The sequence below is a fragment of the Anomalospiza imberbis genome, chromosome 4 (genome assembly GCF_031753505.1).
Source record: "Anomalospiza imberbis isolate Cuckoo-Finch-1a 21T00152 chromosome 4, ASM3175350v1, whole genome shotgun sequence".
Classification (NCBI taxonomy): Eukaryota; Metazoa; Chordata; class Aves; order Passeriformes; family Viduidae; genus Anomalospiza; species Anomalospiza imberbis.
Genome location: NC_089684.1, coordinates 66,326,507 through 66,352,232, shown reverse-complemented (window position 1 = coordinate 66,352,232; position 25,726 = coordinate 66,326,507). Strand labels below are relative to the sequence as shown.

Here is a 25,726-nt window from a genome sequence, read left to right as displayed (position 1 = left end):
CTTAGTGAATTAAAATACTGGTAGAAACAATAGACAACAAAAATCTGTCTCCCTGAAATATGGATGAATTACATACAGCCAAGAACAAATCTACAAATCCTATCAAAATCCTGTTTGTGACACGATCCAAAAATCTTTTAAAAAATCCAAATTCCTTAAATCCACTCATCCCCTCATACCAATCAGCTATTCTCAATCTTTAGGCACACTTCCATTTTCCTAAATTACTGTATTTGAATGACACAGAATTGCTCAGCAGCTACAGGGACTTCAACTGGGCAAAAAGCCCCATCCCGCATTCACTATCTCCGAGTTTGAAAGCAGTCCAATTGTGAACTAATGAGTTCTGCAGAACCTACTTTCAATGGCCTGTTTATGTTAATTTTGCATGCTGCTCACTAGGAATTCGGAGGCAGGCACCAGGACAGGATCCTAGACTTCTGTAAACATGTTCTTTACAGCTTTCCCCTTGGCAAAGACACTCTCGCAACACAAAGCCATCACACAGACGGGTACTTGTCCTGCCTTGAACAAACGTCATCTCCCAAATGCTATCAGTGGCAATGTGCTTATCTGTGGGACTGATAACACCACGGCATGACACACAACAGTGCATTAGTCTTTTATATTACCTAATTAAAAACACAGTATGTCACAGAGCGGCAGTTAAAAGTGTGATTGCCAAATATAAGATGCATTTGTCCAGGAAGTTCCACCCACTGAATATAATCAAAAAGCCATTGACATTTTGTCATTGGGAATTTCTAGTTTAAAAGTAAAGAAGAATGAGTACTCAAATAGTTAATGAAATTAAAAACAGAGTAGCATGAATAAAGTTAGAAGTTAATATCCCCTTCAGCATGAGAAGTAGAAAAAGATGAGACAAGTTACATCAGAGCTGTCTTTTGATTTGCTTATTAAAAAAGGAGGGCAGAGAGGATTTACAACAGAAAAACTAAACCACACTGAATTTATGGTCGATTTAGTTATTAAATTCTGTGGAAAAAATGCCAGTAGAGAATGTGATAAAGTGTCTTTTCATCACTTGAGCTCAGCTATAAAGAACATCAGAATGTTGCACAGCATGATTAACATGTTATATTTTACAACCAAATCCTCTTCAAATGCAGTAACATACAAACCAACAATTGCCAGTGGGAAATACTGCAGGGATACAAGAGTAGAGACATGATAAAAGCAGCTGTCACAGCAGCATCACCCGAAATAGGACTTTTCAGGACTGCAAAATGCTCTGTTTATGCATTAAAGGCATATATAGCTTTCAGCTCTTATGAGACCTCTACCCCGCTCTCAGCTCCAACATTTGCAACAAATCAAGTACCAGCCTCTTGCTTATGTCCTTAATTTGCAGCACTCGCAATGCCCAGCCAGGCACTTCACAACCACCTGGAGAACATTTCCTTTTGCCCCTAGCCTATTTCATCCGACAAAAGGGTTCAAGATAGGACCTCCAAAATGTTCTGATGATTAGTTTCATGGGTAAATATCACCTGGAAAAAGAGGAGCCTCATGGTGTGAGATTAAACATTAAAAAATAAATCATGACACCATGCAGCACTAACATTGTGGCTACCTGCACTTTGGCCATTTTTCTGTGCTAGCTCCCTTTTTTGGGTTTGTTTCAGCTTTCAGACCCTTTGGAGTGTGAATTGCTCCTTCTCCACATCTTCTATTTGTAAACAACTCAACTACTAACTTCATCTTTTTATTGCTTGGGATCAGTCATATCACTCACAAGTCCCAAAGTCTCAAGTGATAAGCACAGGTCATTAAAATGAAGACTAAAATAAACTTCTCCAGAGAAGCTGGATGCTCTCTTTTCCTCTCCATTTTCACCTGCTTGTTCAGAAGAAGTGGGCTCATAAACAGGAATTTCGCCCATCTAGTTAAGGTTCTCTGGTCACACCAGGGTGTAGGAGCTGCTATCAGTCAGACAAGCATTTCTTCCTCTCCAGTGGTGCTGGCCCTGTGAGATCGCAGAATGCAGACCTGCAGCTGGCACAGTTGCAGCAGCACAGAGCTGAAGGGGAATTTATGTCCAGAGAGTCTCCCATGGTCCCCAAACCCCTACTGTCTGTGATGACATGGCCATTACATGAGGTGGGGAGGGAAGAGCTGGCACGACGCTCTTTGTGGACTGCAGAACGTATCTGCACAGCCTTTCTTGAGCAGTATGTCCAACACACACGTCGTGCCAGCACAGGGTGCTGCCAGTCTTCTTCCACACCAGCTCCTTGTCCCTTCCATCCCAAAGAAAGGCAGGTTTGGTTATCAATGCTAACCATTAGCATTAACTGTGAGGTTAAGTGTCTGATGTCTTGGTTCAGGGCATGCTAGAATGCTCAACCAAAAATCCTCAAACCACCCTACAGCAATCAAAACTTTCTTCTTCCAACAGAGATCAGCTCATCATAAACCACCAAATATGATTTCAGCCAGAATTTAGAGCTTGGCAAAAACAGATTTATCCTAACTATGTCTTTGGTGAAATATAATCTCCTTCTCCTCCACTTTAGCTTTATTTATATCCTTTGGTTTGATGTTTTATGTTGCAACACAAACCCAAAAAAGCTGCCCATGAGACTGAATGTTTTAAAGAAGAAAAAGACTATGTTCTTGTGAGTCCTACCACGTTAATTCTGAATCTCAGCTCTTCTAGCTGAAGTTTGGTGTCATAAATGAAAATAATTCAAACCAAAACACATGGAAATTAAGATGAAAGAGCCACATGACAAGTCTAAAGCCCTATTTGACATCACTTGCTGCATCATTGATGCCACCACAAAGCAAGCTGCCACAGTGGTTTTCAGTTTGGTAGAATCAGAAACATTTTTGATGCAAGTAGAGGTTTACTAAGGAATTTGCACTCCAGCCCCCCTTCTCTCATATTTAGAAAGAAACAGTTTATTTATCAGAGTAATAATTTGAAGTAAATTTCCATTCCCAAAACATAACAAAAAGATACCTTTCTCATTTGTGCCAGGAAGCCTTCAAACTCCTTCAGGTTCAGGGTTGATCCACTATATGATGTGCAGCTGTTTGCTGCTTTCCCTAGCCAATAAATGGTGACTAATACCTGCAGAAGTTAATAAGAATTAATTTCAGCCATCTACACAGTCCTGTAGCTAAATTTACTTCCCTGCAACATCAGTCATTTATTCTAAACTGCACAGCAGCACAAGATTTTTTTTATACATCAGAACTGAAAGGGAAGTGTCTGTCAAAGGTTAAACATAAATACATCAGGCAACTATGAAAGTTTAAACTCCAAAAAAAATGTAACTTAACATATTATCTCCCTGGTATTTTAAATAAAAATAATAAAAGTGTTATGTCTGCCTGAAAAAATAAACAGAAAAGATGGATATGAGTAGAAAAACTAGGCAAAGAGATTTGAAACTTCTAGAAGACACACATAAATATATTTGTTTCTAAATTCAATACAAAAAAATCACTAAAGACTACTAACATTAGTAGTTATTAATGAAAACCGTTCAGACCAAGGTAATAAACAAAGTACCTAGAATGTCTGCCTGCCTAAAAGCATCTTGAATCTGTGTCTATTTCAAGGACAGAAAAAGGAGTCCCATTTTTAATCATCTTAATGTAAGTAACCAGATGATACAGGAACATTTATTTCCAGGCTTCTGCTACTTTAAGAATTTCTTAGCCCAAGATTAACCAAAAGCCATAAGCATCTTGTTGTTTCTATCAGACTACAGCATAGAAGTTGGTGATTTCATTCAAGTTCTGACTTGATATCTCCATAACTCACAAATCCCTTCAAAACTGGTGAGGGAAAATGACCAAGAATTGCTCTTACAAGTAGCAAAGATACCTGACCTGACACTGCTGGTGTTGCACTTGTTTTAGAAAATGAGAAATTAAGATGCTTAGGATGGTCAAATCCAATACATCCAAAAATGCTGCCATTTATACCATGGAAGGAAAGGCCTTTTCTGCACCCATATATGTCTCCACTTCGATCAATGTCTATAATAATACCTGTGCAGCAGCTAGTTGGACTGGAAACTGCTCATCAAAGGCAATTCAATTCGGTGTTTTGCAGTGGTTAAAAATGACAAACCATCACACTAGAACTTAGGGCTTTTTCTCATTTAATGCTCATTATTTCAGCATATTCTATGACATTGCAAAGCATTTAACTGCAGAATGAACAGAAAATATTTTGATGTGGAGAAGAGATGCAACCAATAGTAAATAACAGTTGCCATTAACTGTTTCAAAAAAAGATTCATGAAGTGAAATACAGTATTTTATATTTTGATGGGACAGGACCATATACGTCATGCTACATATTGAACTAAAGGAAACAAGACCAGCAGAAATCCCGAAGTGGGGGAGTCTGTTCCACCTGGAACAGACATCTCTTGGACTCTTCTTCCCTAAAACATGCATCCACACTCCTCCTCAGCAACATGCTAGACTTTTCTTATCAACTGGCACTAGCATCCCCATTCAAAATTACGCAGTTCGAAATTATGCAGCACTGCAGCTGCGGCCCTGACAGAAAAGGACACAGCATCATACAGACCTTCACAGTTGTTTAAAAACAACTGTGGTACATAATGTAAAATATGTATTTTATATATAAATAAAGTTTATATTTTTCTTCAGTTTAAAAGTAGTATACATGTAATGAAATAACTGAGTGACATTTTTAATGAAGTTCAAAAACTTTTCCCTTTTTTTAAAAACTACATCCAAATCGATACTACTGTGCTGAATGAAAGGAGGTGGTGTTGCAATCCTGATTTTTTTTGTCTTGAAACAACCTTTATCTGAACTGTTTTCCTTCAACCAACACTACTTGACAAATTTAATGCAAAAAAGTCTTACAGTATATGTTCTCAAGTTAAATGAAAAAAATTGCAAATAACAGTATTTCTAGCAACCAGGAAACTGTCCAATTAATTTTGCCATTCAGTACATTGATTAAGATTATGTTATTTTTGGTATTTTTATTTATTTCTGCTGGCATTTAATCACTTTCTCTCTTCTTCCTTTCTTTATTTGAAAAAAAAAAAAAAAAGAAAGCAGAAAATTTCACATTTGCAAGCAATTCTGGCTGGCTGCCAGCTGAGGCAGCATGATCATGCACCTGGAAAGCATATATTGCCTACAAGCACATTATGGAGGATACTTTTGAAACTTCACCTTTAGAGCAATACATCTGTACAAAGATGTTTAGCCAGTGCCCATAAAGAGTGTTAAAATACCAAAGCTGAATTCTTCCCCTAAAAATCTGTGTGCTGGGTGCAGAAAATACTACTCTACTGATGATGGGAAAGACAGGATGAAACAGTTCGGGGGAAGCGTGGTTTTGGTGTTGTTTGGGTTTTTTTATTTTTAAGCTCCAGTCATGGAAGTTAAGATTACTGGTTTTCAGAGTTATTAATAAAGATCTTAGCATTTACTATCAGGATATAGGGATGTGAGCCAAACAAAAATTATACCAGTTTACAGCTAACTAAGTACCGACAACTTGCTAGGCTTTAAACTGAGACCAGCAAAGTTTAGGCATTTTCTTTTCTAGTTAACAAGAACAGGATCTAATACAATTGCCCTCAGTTTAAATTAAGAGGAAATTGAAGTTAAATGGAAATAGTCTTTCTGGGGAAACACTTATTTATTTGGAAGAACAATGAGAAAGCTAGCAAACCTCGTAGTAAGGCCTTGCATCCCAATTTAATGGCCATTTTGCTTAATTTTAAATGTTTTGTGCAACTGTACTCTATGCCTATATATTTGTAAAGGGCTACAAAAGTTTGGCTTCATGGTCAAATCAGACTGTTCCTGGCAAACACCACACTGGACAGCACAGAAATCACTTTGTTTATCACTCATCTAGGACTATCTAAGAAGAGACAAATGTCCTCCATTTTATTTCTATTGTAAGGCTGCTTTGCCATAGCAGCTCTACCTAAATTTCCAGCAGAACCCAGTTAGGCTTGTATTCAGAAGGACTTTTCAGCAATATTCATGTACTCAGTTTTTACTGACATAATTCTTGATCAGGCCAATAACAGAATTAACCAGACAAAAACTCCAAATGATATACTTACATTTTTCAGCTTCCTACTATAGTCAATGTTCCTGGATGCACACACAAGCACATACAAAGATAAACAAAAAAACCAAACAAACAAACAAACAAAAAAAAAAAAAAAGGAAGAAAAAAGGGAAAAAATCAGAAAGTAGACATACTTTCCAAGAGGCTGTATGCAGCAGATCACATTTTCCCTAACAAAAGCCTGCTGAATGCTTCTGCTGTCTGGAAATACATAAAAGCTAAGAAGATGTAGTTCACACATTCATTTATTCATAACACGGGAGTATTTTGTCACCATTATTTCAATCATTAAACTAGAATTCTGGAAGTACAAGAAGAAAATGTGTTTATAATGCTCCCACAGTAAAGTGGGACAATGCCAAAATATTTCCTTTAAACAGACTTGCTGCTTTCTTAAAAAAGGAAGACAAAAGTCCTCATTGCTAAAATACATTCTGCAGTTATCGAAGTTAGATTCTGCTCTGCAACCCATACAGATCCTGGAAGCAACTGAACAAGCATAAGAAGCATCAGCACACATTTAGGAAATATTGCAGGTGTTTCTGTGGAAACAAACATTACAAAGAACAAAGTGAATGGATGAAGCAACAAAGACCCTGCCATTTAAAACAGAGCATACCATGGAAAACCTTTATTTTTTTAAACATATACTTGAGCACTCAGACTGAACATTGGCATCATCCTTCTCAATTTATTTTTTTCTCTTATGCTCATGGAAGAGTGGCTGTTTTATGTTAAAAGCAACAAGGTACAAAATTTGTGCAAACATAAAGAACATTTCAAAATTCAGCAAAGAAAGCATTAAAAAAGAAGGAAATATGTATCACTACATACATAAAACCTACATAAGACTATTTGAGATTTAGTAAAGATTGTCCTGTTATTTACAGTGGAATTCTCTTCTACTCTAAAGTAAGACTACTCCATCATTAAAGTTTATCTGGCAAAACCAAAAATAAATATACTCAAATCTGTTAGAACAACAAAAGCCTAAATATAGGCAATGGTAAACAAAGTGTATTTGATAACATCTCTTTAAGCCAAATTTTGTCCACTAATACCCACACAATAAGAAAAATAGAACAGTCCTGGTTTTTTTTCTTAGTAAAATAACAATGGAAAAGAGACTTGTTTAACAAGTCACCAAAAAAATTCCTTACAGCATTAGCTCATAACTTTTATAAGCAGAGTGATCGAAAAAATAGATCTAATGCATGCCTCAATTAACATCTATATGAAAAAAAGAAGTTAAAATGTCATTATCTTAAGCATGTGCAATAATGTCACACTCATCCTTCACCACAGAACAAATAATATATTCACCATGTTTAAAAAAATCACCCCAAAGTCTTCAAAGAGGGAAAAAAATCACCTTCATGCTTTGGGAACTAGCTAGCAGAACACAGCCTTCAACATATTTCTCTAAAACAGTCATGGACTTGGCTTGTACACCTCAACTCAGTTACTCAGTGTGAACTTGGACAGTGCTAGGAAAACATTTGGCTCATTTCCACAGCTGCTTTCTCTGAAGCCCTCATATGCAGTAGAGAGCCAGGCCAGCTCTGTGGGGTTTATGATGCCAGGTTTAACCTGGTGACATACTGAACAGCTCTGCTTCGAGCTCCACCCTTGTCAAAGCCTCTCAGCCTGCCTCCACCAAGGTACTCCATCCATCCTCAACCCCAAAAGATGAAGATTTTTATCAAAAAGTCTCTTCCTCTCTCATTTCCTATGGAGATTAGGGTTTTATATGAAGATTATGGATTGTTTTGCCACTGTCTCCAGTCAATCATCATAATGATTTCGCAGGACATCATGAAGAACAGGCTTCATTGAAGTATTACCAGATTTAGAAGAAATACATGACATAGCCTCCACTCACTGCCATGCAGAGGGCAAGAAGAACCTCATGTTAGAGTCAGAAACTTGGGAAGGAGAAAAAAATGGTATACCTTAAAATAAGGACACTGGCAAATTCAATTTTCAGAGCCTTTGAATTTTCCCAGAAAATGCCTGGGAAACCATGAAAACTTGCCCAGCTTCCATTGCCAGAAAGGAATTTAAAAAAAAAAAAAGCTACTGAAATTTAGTAAATTGTTTCCATATACTTTTCTAAAATGGATATATCTGATCAGGATTTCATTAGTGATCCTTTTGGCCAAATTAAATTAGATCATTCAATTAACTCAGCAGCATTTGCTTGTCTGTGGAGCAATAACTTCTGTTATAACTGTAATATGACATGATAGAACCAAAACTTTCAGGAAAACTTTGAAATACTAAATTAGAAGTTAAGAAACACCAATTATAAATTTTGTTAATTTATGAAAGTGTGGGTGGTTTTGCTTTTAAAAGGTGGGGGGCCTGTGCAATTTGTGTGGTAGTGGGTGCATGGTTTTGGTGAAAAACTATCTAAATTGTGGCATTTCCAGTTCACACAGACTTCCTCAGTCCAATTACTGTGTGTCTCAAGCTATAGCTCTTGCAGGGAAGTGAAGAGACCATGCTATTCCTGCATCTCATAGAATTTGAGAGGCCTCTAAATGTCCTATATTTCACCATCAGAACAATTTAATCTGACATAACAGAACTGTGACTTCTTTTCTCTCAGACTACAATATTTTATTAGTTGGAGAGACAAAAAAAGAATGTCATCAATTTAGATTAGGAAAAACCCCTAAGTCCCTCAGAATCTCATTGCCTAACTATGACAGTATTTTTACAAAATCACAGAATAAACTGAGTTGGAAGGGACCCACAAGGATCATCAAGTCCCTCTCCTAGGCCTGCACAGGACATCCCCAAGAGTCACACCATGGGCCTGAGAGCATTCTCCAAGTGTTGCCCTATTTTGCAGAGCTGTGGTTGATGTCTCTGGGACAAAACCTGTTGAATACAACAATCTATTCATCCCAACACTGAAAGTTTCCCAAACTTCTGCTTCCTATTTGCGTTATACTAATTACAGTTCTATAACCTTTTTGCTCATTCTTAAATATTTACTATTGCATCCCATGCACCCGAGGCTATAACATGCTACTCACAAACTGCTGTTATACTTACTTGATGGTTACTCTGTTTGATGTATCCTGCAGATCACCAGGATCAAAAAGCTGAGATTCTTTAAGTCCCAGTTCTTTGCAGCCTCTTAAGAATAATATGATATTATCCTGAAAAGAGACAAAAAGCATACAATTTCAACATTTTAAGCTCTCCTTAACTGAAAAAAAATCTTACCAAACCAACTTCTCCCTAATTCAGTAACTGCTCATGAACAGTCATACCATTAGCTAAATGAAGAGCCAAAGACATTTCCAGTCACATAATTTAAGAGGTCAGTGTAGATTTTGTTTGAAAACCAGATACGTATGAAACATTTTTCTTTTTCTTTTTTTTCCCCAAGACATACAACTACAACAAGCTTGTTGACTCGCTTATTTTCAAACACAGATGTGGGCAACTTTTTTAATTGAAAAAGGCTCACTGATTTTTCCACCTGCTGCTGGAGGCTGCCACACAACCTCAGCATGTTACAGCGTAAAAAAGGCGGGATTTTCGAAGAGAGCAGGAAGAGTAGCTATTAAAAAGCCTGCCACCATTTAAGCAAGCAATTTGTTCAGAAAACACTTTGCATGTCAGATATGAGCAAGCCAGTTAACACAACTGTTCTCTTGCCTCTCCAAACGTAACCAGTTAGAAGCCACTGAGAAAAGGTCCTTTCTCCTGAAATAAAAACCTCGAAGCTACACTTTGTATGGCCACTGTCTCTAAGAAGAAGCAACACCCAATTTTGTAACACTTCTTATGGAGGATTTACTCTTTCCAAAGTGAAAAAATTAAAATAACTAAGAAAGGCTAAGTAAAAACTGATGTAAGTCTCTTTCAAACCAAGTCCAAGCGATGACACTTCGGTTTGCACCAAGGAGATTGAATCTGCATGTGTGCATATACAGTTAATACAGGTTTTATACACATGCATGTACACCACTCCCCTGTTACAGAACCAGTGAATATGTTTTACATGGATAAATCTTGCAGCTAGTAGAGAATAGGTTTTTAGATATATATGTTTCTAGACCAGCAACTGCAATGGTAGATGTGTGGACAAGTAAAGATACAATGTACAGCTTGATATTCTTTGAGGAGTCTTATCTCAAACCTAAAGCTAAGCTGCCCCATGAAGAGTTACAGAGCAGCAGAACCACAGCATGTGGTGGAGACCCATTTCCACAAAAACTGGGAAGCAGAGGAGCCTGGCGGTGTTCAGCTTTTACCCTCCCTGCATGACAGAGCAGGATTGGTGAGGAGGGCTCTCCCCACATCTGCTCCAGCCTTTCTTGGGGCTCGGGGAGAACAGCCCTGTTTGTTCTGCAAGCAGCATGCAAATCGCTGCGGCTCTCGGCATGCCAACACTTGCACACAAAGCTCGCCAGCCACACCACAGAAAACAGAGACTTGGAAATTCAGAGGAGTTCAAATCTCCCTTTCTTCCCTGGCTGAAACTTAACAGCTCTGGAGGGGAGCCAGGGGGGGAAGGAACAGCAGTTGAGAGAGCAGAGAGCCCATAACCCAGAGAGACAGCATCATTCATGACATGAAAAGATGCCTGTAAAATTTTCCATCTGGCTTACTGTTTGCATTATAATTTTTCCAACTGCATCATGAATAACTCTTATGTTTGGTCTTTGATGGAGGACAGTCCTGGTCACTCTCAAATGGTTGGTGGAGCAATGTGCAAATCTAATATATCAAATAAAAATGCAAAAGCATTCAAAAAAAGTTCCTAACAGTATTTCCAAATTTAACAAAAAATGTACTGGACATTGAGGTCATAGCAACCTAACAGAAAACAATCAAAGGAGGAGGAATGGTGAAGACAACTAATTGCACCCATCTTTATGCCAGAAGTTCACATCTGAGTTATGATAAGCAGTAACAAAAATACCAGTTATTTGGCAGCCACATAGTTTGGGAACTCAGTCCTTCTGCTGATGAACGAATGCCTACTTCTGAGAAAACCAGTGTCACCTACTCCTGTTTGGCTACATGCTTTTGTTTTGATGGTCATCATATGAATAATGTTTGCCAACAGTCACTAACACTATCACCCAAACAATTCCTCAGAAAGCTGGTATCTTGTATGGGCACAAGTAACCACATGTGCCAACAAGATGCAATCAGTGACCCCTGAAAGAAGCTTCTGCTTTTGTTAAAAATCTCATAATTTTTATTTCCCACTGGTCCTAAAAATGGCACTTGTTTAAAAGGATTGAAGAAAAATCCAACAAAGAAAATGTTTTCAAGTGATGTATTTACTCAAGGACACCTGCCTAGGCTGTCTAACCACAAGCCAAAAAATTTATCCCATACTACTGCAAAACTAAACTTTTCCTGGTTTGCTCTAGTACAGATGAAATTCACATTTGTTAGTTCCATTGAGTCACTGGAGAAAAGCACTCCTAAGCCACTAAAGGGAGAAAGGAGTCTTAAAGTTAAGACCCAGCTCTCTCAGGATTACTACACCTTGCATTGATCAGGTCCTGATTTCTTCAGTTCTCAGAAAATGTTGCTTTTATCTTTCAAGAGGATTTATTGTTCAGGGTCTGTTAGCTGCAATTATGCATTTTTTGTAGTCAACTGAAACGCCACTCTTTGTCATTGCTGAAGAAAATGAAGAAAGCAGAAAAAACAGGTTTACAAGTAGCAAGATATAAAAACCATCCTTATTTTAAATAGATGACTGAAAAGACACATTTAATGTGCCTGCCTAACTCCTTACAACTTGACAGAGTTAAATAGGTCATGCAAATGGGTCACACTGCAGTGGCAAGGATCTCAGGGTGGCCAGCTGCTGTGCCTCAGCTAACAGAGTGGTATCTTTTACAGTGGTCGCAGAAGACACATGGCCAGAATTTGGTCCCTCTGACAGCCCCTAAGAGACACAATCACACAATTTTCTCAGTATATTAAATGAAGATGATACTTCTTTTCTCTCAGCCATTACTTTCTGCAGCTGCAGTGTTGGAGTAGACAGAGAACTGTTCACTTGGTCAGCACATCATTTCCTACAGCCCCAGAGGACCTGCAGCTGTCTCTTACTGGCTCCTCTTGGTTTTATCCCACACCACTGTATAATCCAAAATCTTCTTCTGGCTTTTGTCCTTCATACACACAGAGGAAGAAAAAGCTGATAGGTTACAGCCTAAATTTATTTTGCAATTTTTTTCTATTATTTTAAAATATAAAATTTTATGTCCATAAATATCTATATTTATATAGATCTATAAGTTATAAATCTGTAATCTATAAATATCACAGATAACTATATAATTTTATCTATGATTAATCTATAAAATGACAGAAAGTCTAAATTAGTCTGTATAGAAAAGATAAAATGCTTCAGTGTGGTGACAGACACAGGATACACTGATAGGTTAAATCCCAACCCTTTTCTGCTTGCCTCAGCAGAGTCCTGACAGTTACTGTTACATCAGCACTACAAGCAATGTCATTTACTTGTAAGTACCGAAAACCAAAAATTATTAATGTAAATGTTTCACTATACTGAATTTCAGAAACAAAAAATTAACCAACACAAAACTGCAAACTCCCAGGCAAGCCAGCCATGAACCAGTAAGAAGGGTCATGGACAGATAAGGGTCCATGAAACTTAGTCAGAAGGATGCATGGGAAGGAAGGGAAAAATGCTCCCGCTCACAACTGCATTTCTACACCATCACCTTTTCATCCTTTCTGGTGTGTAATCTGACAGACTCACCACTACAAATTAACCTTGCCAGGACAATCATCTGAAGATAATGCAGAGAGAGTAGGTGGCAGAGAGGCTACGCCTTTATGAAGGTGCAGGGAGAGAGTAAGGGAGAGGGAAAGGTAACATACTACCCATTTCTAATATATTTTTTGTTTTAACCTGTGTGCTACAAATACGAAAAAATGTTCACTGTATAGCACTAAGCAATTTTCCTTGAGCACTAAGTGGAGCACAAAATCCTGAACCCTGCAAAAAAAACCCCAGAAATTGGCAGCTGAGTAGGACAGACACCCTGGAAAGCCACTGCAAATTCACACAGTAGCACTGCCAACACACAAGACAGTTCAAGCTAGCGAGAATCAAATATTCACAGCAGGCAAATTCTCTCCATAGGATCTGCTGATCAGATGCAATGGCAAACAGCTTGAATTTGGCCCACTTCCATTCCTTTCATCTGCCACAATGCATACAAAACAGTCTCACTGTATTCGCACTGCAAATCGATTCTACAGCTTAGCACTGTGGAGCCATCGTTTGTCAGATGTGCTACTGCATGGCCTGGATGAGATATTCAGATAAACTTGGGGAAAATAAAAGCAAGCCAAGCTGTATATCTGCCCAGAATACTGAATAAAATGACAAATACATGCCACTTCTGTAAGCTGGAGATATTATTAGCTGCCAGTAGCACTGCTCTGTTTTGCAGGACAGCTGCAGGCAAACAGGTGGCCTTTTTCATTTCTGGAATGCTGATATTTTCCTGGCTCCAGAATAAATTAGAAGATTTCTAAATTAAAAAAAAAAAAAAAAAAAAAAAAAAAAAAAAAAAAAAAAAAGAAAATTTCCGAACTGCTTTTCTGAGAAGTTGTCAATAGACTCTCAAAAGCCTTTTGTTTGGTCTCTGCATTTCTTCCTAATTCCCTTATTTTTCTATTTTATGTAAGTAGTGGTGATAATTTATCTATATAAAAGCAGTGAAAGGTTTTATCTATATAAAGGTTTTATCTATATAAAACCTGTGAAGCAGGATCTTGCCTGATTCACAGGTTCGTAGAAATACTGAAATATTCAGTTCAAGTCCACCAAGAAAAAACTTCTATAAGAAGGGCTGGGAACTTTTTATATATATAAATATGTGTGTGTGTGTGTGTGTGTATGTATGTATATATATATATACAGATATATATATACATATATGTATGTATGTGTTACTCTCCAAGATGTTTCTTCTGTGTATGTTTAACTATATACATATGTTTAACAATAGATATGTGTGTGTGTGTGTGTTTTACTGTTCATCCAATATGTTTTGCTGTATATATATAATAAAACGATGTAAAAGATTGCTTTCTGTGGCAAACTCCAAATCAGTAGATTTGGAAGGAAATGGATCATAGTTAGGACACATTCACTTAGAAGCCGAGGATGGTTAACCTCCAGAAGTGGAAGACTGACAGTACACCAGAATTGAAGGCACCTCCCAGAACAGCAAGGGGAGACAGGGCTGCTCACATTCCCCCGAGGATTCTGGCACACAATAGCCTCACCCACTAAAATTAAATGGTAGTGGGGAAAAAAACCAAAAACCAAAAAACAACCAACCAGAAGGAGATGATTCCCGGGAGCAGGGAGGGGAAGCAGGACTAGCCCGTCACGGACCGATCCTCGCCTGCCCAGGGCCGCGACCCCGCGGCGGGGCGGCAGCGGGGCCGGGGCAGCCGCAGCCCGCGGACTCCACCCAGCGCAGCGGCGCTGCCCGGAACCCGCCCGGGGGACCGGCAGCACCGGGCACGCATCGTGTGAGCCGCAAAGACTACAGGCAGGACCGGAGAATATGCACCGCGATGATCAGATCGAATCAGGAGGAGCAGGGCTCACCGGGCGGGCACGGCACTGCCCGGCTCCACGGGTGGAGCCTTCCAGCGCGCCCCTGAGAAGCTGCCGAAGGCTGCCTTTGCCAAGAAAGCCCAGCCTTCTTTTGCTTCTTTTTGGGCAGTCAAGAAGGAAAATACGCGTCTCCTTCAATAATAGTCTGGCTTTCTTGTCAGAAAGGCAAAAAACACCTTTAAAGTGGTGTGAAGAAATTGGCCAGTTGGTACTGTACTTCAACTGCACAAAACACACCAGAAGCCCCAAACGTGGCTCTAAGTGACCTTCAGGTAGTGTCTAAGTCTGCCCGAAGATAAAAATAATAGAATCATAAAGTCATCAAGGCTGGAAGAGATCTTCAAGATCATACAGTCCAACCATCCCCTCAGCACTGCCCCCGTAATCCCTGAACCACTAAACCACATCACCCAGTGCCAGACCCAGATACCTCTTGAAAACCTTCAGGGATGTAATTCCATCGCATCCATGGACAACCTATTCCAATACCTGATCATCCTAAAGTGATTTTTTTTTTTTCTAATACCCAATCTGAATCTCCCCTGTCTCACATTAAAGTCATGTTCTTTAATCTTCCCACTTGTAGGCACAGCAGAAGAGACCAGCCCCCACCTCACTACAACCTCTTTTTGTGAACTTGTAGAGAGCAATTAGGTCCACCCAGAGCCTCCTCTTCTCCAGGCTAAACAACTCCAGCTCCTTTTGGGTGTCTCAGTACCTGACTCCAAAGATAACTTGGCTGGAAGTGCCAAGGTGCTTAGATCCTGTTGCTCCCAACCAGGCTTACTAGAGTAAAAACCTCCAAGTGCCTAGAGCAAGAAGATAGTGCACAACTTTGATGCTGCTATTGATTGTTTAAAAACTTACAATTTTTCAATAATGTGAATGGAAGCTGAGCAGAGGAGAGAACAGACTCCAACCCAACAGGCAAAAGCAAACCACGGGAGGGTGGGAGGGGTGCAGAGAGCATGAGCACAAGGCTGACCCTGTGACTTCATGAGTGAAGTAGGTCCTGATATTATCCCTTGCTACATCAGGTCATTATCCCTGAAGGCATGAATTAAATATTTAAACAAATGGGATCTCAGTCAACTTCTATGTCTTTAGGGGAGAGAGCAGATGATGATCAGATGATGTGAACTCCCTCAGAATTGCCAAACCCAAGATACACCCTAAAGATGGCTTTGTTTACAGCACTGAAGACAGAACATAGGCAGGCAGGAAAAAAAACCCCAAAACATTTCCAGGCTATTCACTGGCTCTGATGCTGATGAAATCACAGCCAGATGTTATACAGATGTTAGATTTCACCAGGTCTTGAAGATGGGGTGCCTATCTGATACCATAGTCTATGGTAACAGCCACGCTATGGCCAAAGAAGAGGATAATGTTTCCTTTCCACACTTTCTCTGCAGCTGACTCTCTCAGCTTTATAATACCAGATGATAGCACTTGGCTTGTGAGAGATTTGGTCTCAGTTCTATGACCTTTTCTGTTACCCACCTTTCACCTGTTTTTTGTTTTGTTTTTGTTTTGGTTTTTTTTTGTTTTTGTTTTTGTTTTTTGTTTTTTTTTTTCCCTGGGAATAAAGTTCACGAAGAGTAGGGTTAAAGACAAGTTCTTCTACAGTGAATTGTAGCAAAGCACACCTGAGTGCATTGGGGAAAGAACTACAAAAGAGAGAAGAATGAAAGGAACATCACAACATCATGCTCTGAGGGCAACCTGAGCTCCCATCTGTGGCAGATACTTCTCCATCCTCCTGGCAGAAGTTGTGCTGTCTGTCTGAAGGAGAGGAAGAAAGGTTCTGAAGACAAATTTGACCTTGATTTGCACTCACATTATGAGTGCAGGAATATGACTAACCTAAATGCAGATCTCTAGAGTTTCAACCCTGAAACCACAGCTAGTGCCAGAATGGTTCTGTCAGAACATCCTCTGGGGAAACTGGACACTTTCCTTTCTCAGCACATCCCTACAGCTGTTGTCCCCACAAATGAGGCCTACAAAAAATATAAAAATGGGCAAGAAATTCACAACTAAGTTTAGGAGACATGCTGTTCCCTAAGTTTGGTTTATTTGTTTGAATAAACCCAAAGTGTCAAGGAAAGTACAGAGTCTGACTATGGATTTAAAATACTCAAAAGACAGCCATCCCAACTGCTTAAAGAAAACAAAAACATATAAACTTTAAATCTAAAGTTCTAAGTCATAAGAACCACTACACCAGATACTGTGAAAACAAAATTTAAGTAAAGGAGACCACCAAAGAAATTAACCTGAGCATTAAATATGGGAGTGTATTTTTTTTTTTGCTAAACATAGTGTTAAAGCTTATCACTATACATACAAAAAAAAAAAAACTCAAAAAACCATAGATAAATAAAGTTTAATTACCTCATGAGCAATAGACCCAAAAGGTAAAGCCCTAGAGTAGTCCAAAGGAACACCACAAATAGCTTAATCTCCAACACAACTAAGTCCTTCATGTGTTACATATAGTCATCAATTAAACCAAGTAGCGCTGAATAAACCTGTGCCTTTCTAGACTGCTGTCAGGGCAATTTTGTGTTAAGCCATGGCACAACACATACTTTTAAAAAACTATTTATGTGTTTATGCTAAGAGGGGTACTTTGGTGGTAAAGATGATTACCTATGCAAAACAAATATATGTGCTAAGATTATTCCATGTTTTCCTTAACTATACTAGCAAGTCTACAAAAGATAATACCTTTTTTTTCACATAACCTGCCTTCTTTTCTCTGCCTGCAGAGTCCAAGCTTCATGGGATCCCTTTGATCACATTTGATATCCCAGGGCACTGATACCCAACACCTGCTTTCTATATTTTGACTTGACTGTAGAGAAAATAACCTTATTTTCCAGGAAGAGCAGTGTTGGCTATTCAAGGGACCCAGCTCCAGGAAACCATCAGATTCAACTTGCAAAAAAAACCTTTGGGATGAAGTGGGTCTTGCAGAGAAGAAAATGAGAAAAAAATCTGTGCATCACGAGCCTGTCCACCTGAAAAGGTGTGTCTGATTGTATTATTAATTATCTGACCAGCATCATCTATTATAAACCAGTACAGGTAACACAAAGCATAATCAGTGCATCTGCATGCAGCTTCAGAGATTACTATCTATAAAAATACTTCTCAACCTGTGATCACTACTGACTGCTTTTATATTTTCACTGTCACTACATCCAAAGCAGATGGCAATGACACAAAAATAAACAGAAATGAGCAGTAGTAATAATTATACATAATGCTTTTCTGATACACAAGAACCTGATTAATTAGAGACACAAAACTGTGTTGGAGGTATAGCCTCAATTCTCACCTTCTCTATGTAATTTATCTGCTATCTTCCCAATCAGGCACAGAATCAGATTTCATCACAACTGTATAATCCTCCAAATACAAAGTTTTAATGAATATATGTGCATAATCTGAAGTTTTGTGACATCCAGCTATATTGGGCCAGCTGAGCATTCAGGGCCAGAGAACAGCTGATATTTCCTGAAGTTTATTTTTAAGGTCTGAAATTGTAAAGGTACAAAAGAAATTGGTACCTAAAATTACAATCAATATGACACCAACCCTTAAAACTGAATGTACAACCACCACTTGGCAGCCTCATAACATTTTTTCTAATTGCAGTAACTACTCACTTCTAGCATGACTTTACTTTCTTGTCCCTTTTCTTTTACATGGTATGTTCCCTTTTGCTTAGTATATTAAGTAAAGCTATCTTCCATTTAAAGCCAGAAAATTGTAACACTTGTCAATATTTGGACTTCTCTCAGTAGACAGCAATCCACCTCAGGGATCAGGACACTTTGCATCCTAAGCTGTTGGAGGGCCTCTTCATCCTTGTGTCCAAGTACAACTGCTCTAGGTGGGCCTCAAAAGATGCAAGAAAGCTGCTTGTGGGGGCCAGGGGCCTGGCAGTAGCTGTTAAAATCAGACCAAATCTCTATTCCCCAAGGCAAACAGCAAAACAGTGAAACCGCCAAGGAGGACTCATTCCTGGTCAGTTCATGACCTCTGCAAAAAAAGCAACAAATTCCACTTCTCCTTTCAAATTAAACATCTACTCTTTATTGCCAAGGAATATGTTTTACTAATCTGTGGTGTTCAAGGTTTGATAAACATCAGAAATCTTCTTGCTGCTGTTACACGATACCTGCCATAAGTTTTCCCCCCACTCATAGCTTTGCATTTTCATGCCAACATTACATAAAACATACTGGACTTCTTAAATGTATAGGTTGGGGTCACTTTAAAACACTTCTAAAAGAAGCTGTTCAAGTCCAAAAACCACATTTTTTTTTTTAACTGGCTATTTCTACTGAATGAAGTTCCAGCAAATTCCCCATTAAAAACCTACCTTGTTGGTTTTACTTCCACTAAAAAAATGAATAGAATGCTTTCACATTTAGGTGTCTAGAATTACTTTGGTGAGGAAAAGGAAGGGGAAGAAAATGCATAATTTTCAATTTTTTGCAAGTGAATTTTACAGACAATCAAAATATCTGTGCAAAAATATGCTCAGTAGATCAGTGCCTATTTGTGACTTTGACCATATACAGTGTAACAGCTTGAATTATTGAGTACTCCAAAACTATATCCATGTACCTGTTGTTTCTTTTCCAGATATGAAAACATACATTTGGTGTCTAGATGGCATGGCCATAATTATCAGTGACTATCTCCAGCTTTGGTGGGGTTTTTTAGGGTAAATATTCATGGCAAGATGAGCTACCCAATAGTCTGGCAGTGATTTCTTTTCCACTCCTTTTCAACCATCAGTAAGCAGTCTCTAGATTCAATAAATAGCATGACTATTCCTAAAGCTATTGTAGCTGCAAACCTAGATTAACTACACAGAATAGCCTACTTAAATTACTTACACTGCTGCTGTTCACTAAGTCTATAGTGGTCGTGCAAGCATGCCTTTGAAGAGGCATTTGGAAATCGGGATTCATGGATTACATCTGGAGGCCGGTGTAATTCGCAGTTGTGAAGACTAAGCTTTCAGGATGAATAAAATGTAGTACAATAATATAATGTATTTAAGAAGCAGAATTCCCTTAAATTAATGGAATAAAATCAATGATTAAAGAAAGAGAGAATGAACAGAAGTCTTCTTTAATATGGCGCATTCCTATTGCAAAGCATTTTCCCAGCTCTATCACAATGTCTTTGTTTTGGTTCCTCTGGACAGCAGAACAGACGATGGGAAAGGATGTGTCCTCTTACAGGACTGATATCCCTGCTGTTCAGTTTTCTTCAACACATTAGAGATGTACGACTGCAACACCCTCTCTCCCCTCAGAATACACGAAGCAACAAGGGTAGGAAGATGTGTTCATCACATGGATCACACCAGGTCTTTAAAAACAGGATCTAAGCAGTGAAGATGGCAGAAACAGCTTGCATCGTTTGTTGGTGAAGGGAAACAAATTAGCTATCACTGATAATTTATTCTTAAAACTTCAGTTAATACCCTATCCTCTGCCATTTCCAGACCTGAGATAAACTTTTGTTTCTTAGAAGAAAAGAGCCAATCATGCTTACAATTCAGCTTACCTGGGTATAACCAGTGGCTCCTGCTCACAACAGTCACAAATAAGGCCAGCAGAGATGTTCAGGTACTATCAAATAATAAGCTTCCAACTCCTCACCTGCTACTTCTGAAAACTGTTTCAATTTAAAGCCACATAAAAAACATAATAAAACTTGATGATGAGACTGTATAAATGAAAATGGTAAATTTACATAAATATGATTTTTTCCTTTCCCCAACAAAGGACCAGGACTCAGAGTTGATCAGAGAGTGGTATATCTAGACAGCAGAACCAGTAGAGTCTAGCAAGATTATTAGGCCAGGCATCAAAGACCGTGAAAGCAGCTGTACTAGCTCCAGCACCAATAAGAAGCTGCCAGCAAATTAGCTGATTTAAAGCACTGCAGAATTCCAGTACCCAGCCAGCTCATGTCTCCAAACCACTCCCATAGGCGCAGATTTCTGGAGAATGCAAATGTTACACACGGCTACCCAAAATGCTCAAAACCAGCAGGACTTACTGGCTTTAGCAAGCACTTTTACACTGCACTTCCTAGTGACTGGGGAATACATTCATCAGACACAGGACTGCCTTGCTTCAATGCACTGACCCAGCTGATGCTCAGCACTGTGCCGAAGCCAATCAACCCTTAAATCTGGGGACCCTACTAGGACCTACCTGGGGTTTACAAGGTCAACAGATGTAGCCCCATCCAATACAGGGACTACAGAGCTATGCAATCACCTTAGGTGATGCAGGAACACTGCCCAAACTGCAGCACAGGAGCCCACCTCCCCAGGAGGCACCAGACCCTGGCCACACATGCTCTCCATACTCTTTGTGTACATGCCAGCCAGACCAGAGCTGCACAGAGGCTTCAGCATGCCTGTGACTGCAGAAACCGTGGAGAGTCAGCTAGGACCTGAGCAGCACCCACTTTCTGGGGCTTTTTGGCTACCTGGAAATCCCTAAATGTGCTGTGCTGCACTGCTAAGGCCATTTGGGCCATTTGCCCACAAATAGGAAAGGCACTGCCATTAAGCTGCTCTCCTGCAAGAGCTGATGTGGCTGTCCTGAGCAAGGGTGAGAGCTGCCAAACCCAAGTAGACTGTTCAGTGAGTTGCCCACACCCACACCACAGAGGTTATCCAGGGTTCTGCATTCTCTGGCATATCCTAAACTCCACCTTCTATTATCCTGAATAGAGTAGTTGACTGTTTTTCCTCAGTCTGGCATTTTTATTTCTCCAACTTGCAAAGTTATATACAAGAATATTTCTATGTTGCTGTAAAAAGAGAATAAATTATGTTGGAAGCTGCGATGGAGAACACTGACCACAATATTTTAAGTTGTTGGTGTGTAATTTACTTACATAGTAATTAATCTTAAGGTTTAAGTGCTGGATTTCTAGTATTGCTCATCAAATTTCAGCCAAATTAAAAAGAATAAGCAAGGTGAACTACTCTTGGGAAGATAAACTATCTGCAAGAATTTTTGATGCAAGTGTGAGAACATTAAGAACACTCAGTTCTTCAAAAAAATATGTAAAGGTCTGGAATTCAAGGAGTTTCAGTTCTCTAGGATCATAATTTAGAAAGTAAATTTTAATCAGGATTGGGTGGCTCAAGAGATTGGGTAATAGTATTTAAAAAAGCAAGTGATTAATCTCTGATCAACCAGAGGGTAAGGACTAAAGAGCATTTAAGGTCTCAAACGCCCCTGGGAAGTAGCCAACTTATTCTAATACTGTGCATGCTGACTCTAGGCAGATTTTGTTTTTTCTCACATACACTCCTCATGCTTATAAGTGGGCTTCTCTAAATTTGATTAGAACTATTCCACCATTATCCCCAAAATTCTGCATTAGTTATGCCTTTGAAATGCCAGTAGCAGATAGATACTGAGTTTACTGATACCACTGTGCTGACAAGTACCTTTTTCCTCTGTCCCTTTTTACAGCATCTAAGTGTTTTTTCTTAATTACAAACTCCTGAATCGACTTGAGGTGCCATATGACATAACAGGGAAGAGGAGATTCATATCAGCAAGGTGATACTTTGTAGGAAAACGGATTTTGGTCAGTGCTGACTGTGTCATTCAAAGACCTGAGATGCACAAAAATGGAGGCCAGGCAGGTCTGAAGATACAGTTCCTAAACTCCCTTCAAACTAATCATAATATTGGATTGAATTTTGCTCTTTGGATTTTTTCAGATAGAATGAAAGAACAAAGAAAAATTGTTGCATTTTTGCTGAAGATATATCATCACCAATTCTAAAATAATTCTGCTAATACCTTGCTTACTCAGTTTTTTTGTTGGACTGCACCAGTTGTCCAAAAGGATGTAATTATCTTGCTTCTTCCTTGTCTAAAATTCTAGACCACTGACATATCAGATTCCACCCAGTCACTATCCAGCACTGTAAAAATAAAATACAGACATGTGCACTAATGGAGAAGACCAATCTAGCCTGACTTCTCAAAACATACAGAGCAAAAAAAAACCAGCCACCTGTGACAAACTTTATGTCATGTTACTTTTTTACATTAGTCTGTCACTAAACACTGAATTTAGTTACAAATTTTATGTGTTCTTTTGGCCCACAACATTTGCTTATTTACTTATTTCTCTTTACGTCTTTAGAGGCTTTTGTAAGAGTTCTGACAGCACTCCCTGGGAACCATTCTGTTTTATTTACCAGTTTGCAAATAGTTTTGGCAATGATTGATGCAATTCCTGCATTTGTTCATAATTTGTTTTCTGAAATATCAGAAAATACATTGTTTCCAATATACAGTATCAAGCCTGTAGTAGTAGCTATTAATTTTTTAATCAGCTTGTATTTTCTTTGAAAAGAAACAAATAGTACAGCAGAAGAGTGTCTCTGTGTCTGGTGTATATGGCATTCTCAGAACACTTCAAGTTTTCCTTTTCATGCAGTTGCTATAGTTTGAGAAGCAACCACTATCTGACCCCCTCAGAGGTAACAGGAGAAACTTAATGAAAGAAAACATCCAGGAATTGTAAAAAAATAAGGGTTTTTTTTCTGCTTCTGTCAAGTGAAAGTTGCATGAAATATTTTTCTAGATCAAAAGTTGAGATATTTTATTAACTGGTGCTGCTTACCTGTGCAGACAGTCTTCTGGCACAATTTTCACAACTTTTTTACAATATCACCTCAGTTATCTGGAGCTTTGTGTTATCCCCACAAGGGTCAAATTCCTGACATGTATTAATTACACTGAAAATTGCCCTGTATTACTTGAAACCTCAAATAACTGAACCTATCCACTATCCTCCCTTTTAAATAACAGAGGACATACTGTATAGTGGTGCTAATACTTTGTGGCTGATCCCTGTAACTCCAGAAATTAATACATAAACGTCACACTTCTTATCTAGCAGGTCTGGCAGCTTTGGTCTGAAAACCAGGCTTGAGAGGCAGAAAGCATTTATAGCATGTTCCTATTCACTGCTGTGGGCTGCAGAACAGGAGCAGATAGGAAGGACAGGAAGGTTAAAACCAAAAAACCACTGACCAGCATTCCTGATCTATGCACTGCTGGCCAAGGAAACAGACCTGCTTCACAGTTCAGCTCTCTTTAGTTGCCAAAATGACCTTGGATCCCTCCTGCAGTCAGCCAAAGATGGGATGCTGCCTGCACGGTAAGCCTATGTCTCCCTGACACTTGAGCTTTTTATTGTGCTGCATCTTCTTGTGCCCATTACCAGCAAGTCAGGCCTGCAGCTTCCCCTTGAAGGCATGCACCAAGCAGCTTCACAGGAACCTCTATAACTTCATTATATCAGGGCTTGAATGGAAAGATAACAATTCAATGACCTACTGACAATTTAGGTAATTTAGCCAACAGCAGGCATTAGCTCTAAGATCCCTAATGCCGTTGCTGGGCAGGAGTGGTAAAGTTAGGATTGGTTTTGGAAAAAACAGCAAGCCTCTTTCCAACCAAACTAGAAATGGAATTCAAAGGACAACAGCAGCAAGGCAGCTTTCATTAAGAAAAGATATGAGAAATATTCAGGAACTTTTGGTAACACCCATAGGATTTGCTGGCCTACACAGCACCCATCCAACCCAACAGTTATAAATGGCAAGCAGAAAGAGCATCAGCAGCCTGGGCTATCAGTTTAGGGCCTGAAATTTGTTGCCCTACAACAGGTGCAAGGGTAAGTGTCACAATCTACCACTCAGTCCAACATGCTTCCCAACATATGAAGTCGAGTAACGTCTCTTTAGCAGTAAAAGGAGACCAAATAACACCAACATTATGACTACAAAAGAAGAAAAAGGGGAAGGGGGGAAAGCATCATGTTTACCATTGGCCTTATGGGGTAACACAAGCTTGATTCTAAATTGTGCATGATCACTACTACAGTTCAAAGAAGAAAAGCCGAGGTAATGAAAAAGCCTAACAGAATGAACTGAAAAAAGCTGAGCTGAACTCAGTACACACTTGGATGCATGCACACATTCAGCAAGTTCAATACTCTCCCCTTATTGAAAAGCCTGAAAACTCCCTTTCACACATCATGCAGTAATAAATCAGTGTGCACTATTGCTCCAAAGAAAAACAGACATTCGCCATTTAAGTAATAGTGCTTCCCACATGAAGATGAGGAGGAAGAAACAAACAAATACCTGGCAGTAGTGAGGACTTTAACAGAAGGACACCACTCCAAAAAGCTGAGGATTTCTTCTGTATTGCAATATTAATTTTTCTAGACCATTAGTTATAAATGAATGTGCAATTCTCCTACTAAGCTGTGGGACAGATTTGCACAAGATATCACAAGGTTTTTCAGCTTTCAGAAGGTTAATAGTTAATGGTTTTGGTGTCTCTCAGTCAGATAGTTCAGCCTATCTCTGTATTTTCCATAAGCAATTAACTAAGCTGTTTCCTCTGCAGCAATAATTTTAACAGGTTTACAATGGTATCATTAGACCTCTGGACATTTAAGAGGAAATGCATTACAATTGGAAAGTACCATGCCAAGCAGGAAGCAAGTGGCTTTAATCCAGGAGCAGGGAGGAATGCAGAGACAAGGAGAATTCAGTGTCAGGTATTTCAGGCCTCTATAAATTCTTGACCACAGCACCAGACTACAGAATTTTACTGGGCTCCTAAACTAAAGAAATCACTTTGCACGGATCCTTAAGGCACCAGTTTTCCATTTGTTTTCCTTTTTGCTTGTTTGCTTTAAGTCAGGGAAACAACTGCAATGTGATCTTTGGAGCAAGACATGTTCCATCATCTGCATTCAGCACGTACGCTCCTGCTAGCAACATGCACATCATCTAAAATAAATCCACTTAAGAGTCCCCGGAAAGGTTTTCAGCATAGAAACAGTATGAACAG

General features: G+C 39.1%; 1 protein-coding gene across 2 annotated transcripts in view; it reads right to left on the bottom strand.

Moving 5' to 3' along the window:
• The window catches only part of LIMCH1 (LIM and calponin homology domains 1), a 175,323-nt gene that overhangs the window by 64,985 nt on the left and 84,612 nt on the right, over nucleotides 1-25,726 (bottom strand). For both annotated transcript variants that reach the window (XM_068188951.1, XM_068188952.1), the window contains exons 4-6: nucleotides 9,179-9,285; nucleotides 6,108-6,138; nucleotides 2,987-3,097 (exon numbers count right to left, since the gene is read on the bottom strand). In XM_068188951.1, the coding sequence (XP_068045052.1) occupies nucleotides 2,987-3,097; nucleotides 6,108-6,138; nucleotides 9,179-9,285 (249 nt within the window). The remainder of the gene's footprint in view (nucleotides 1-2,986; nucleotides 3,098-6,107; nucleotides 6,139-9,178; nucleotides 9,286-25,726) is intronic.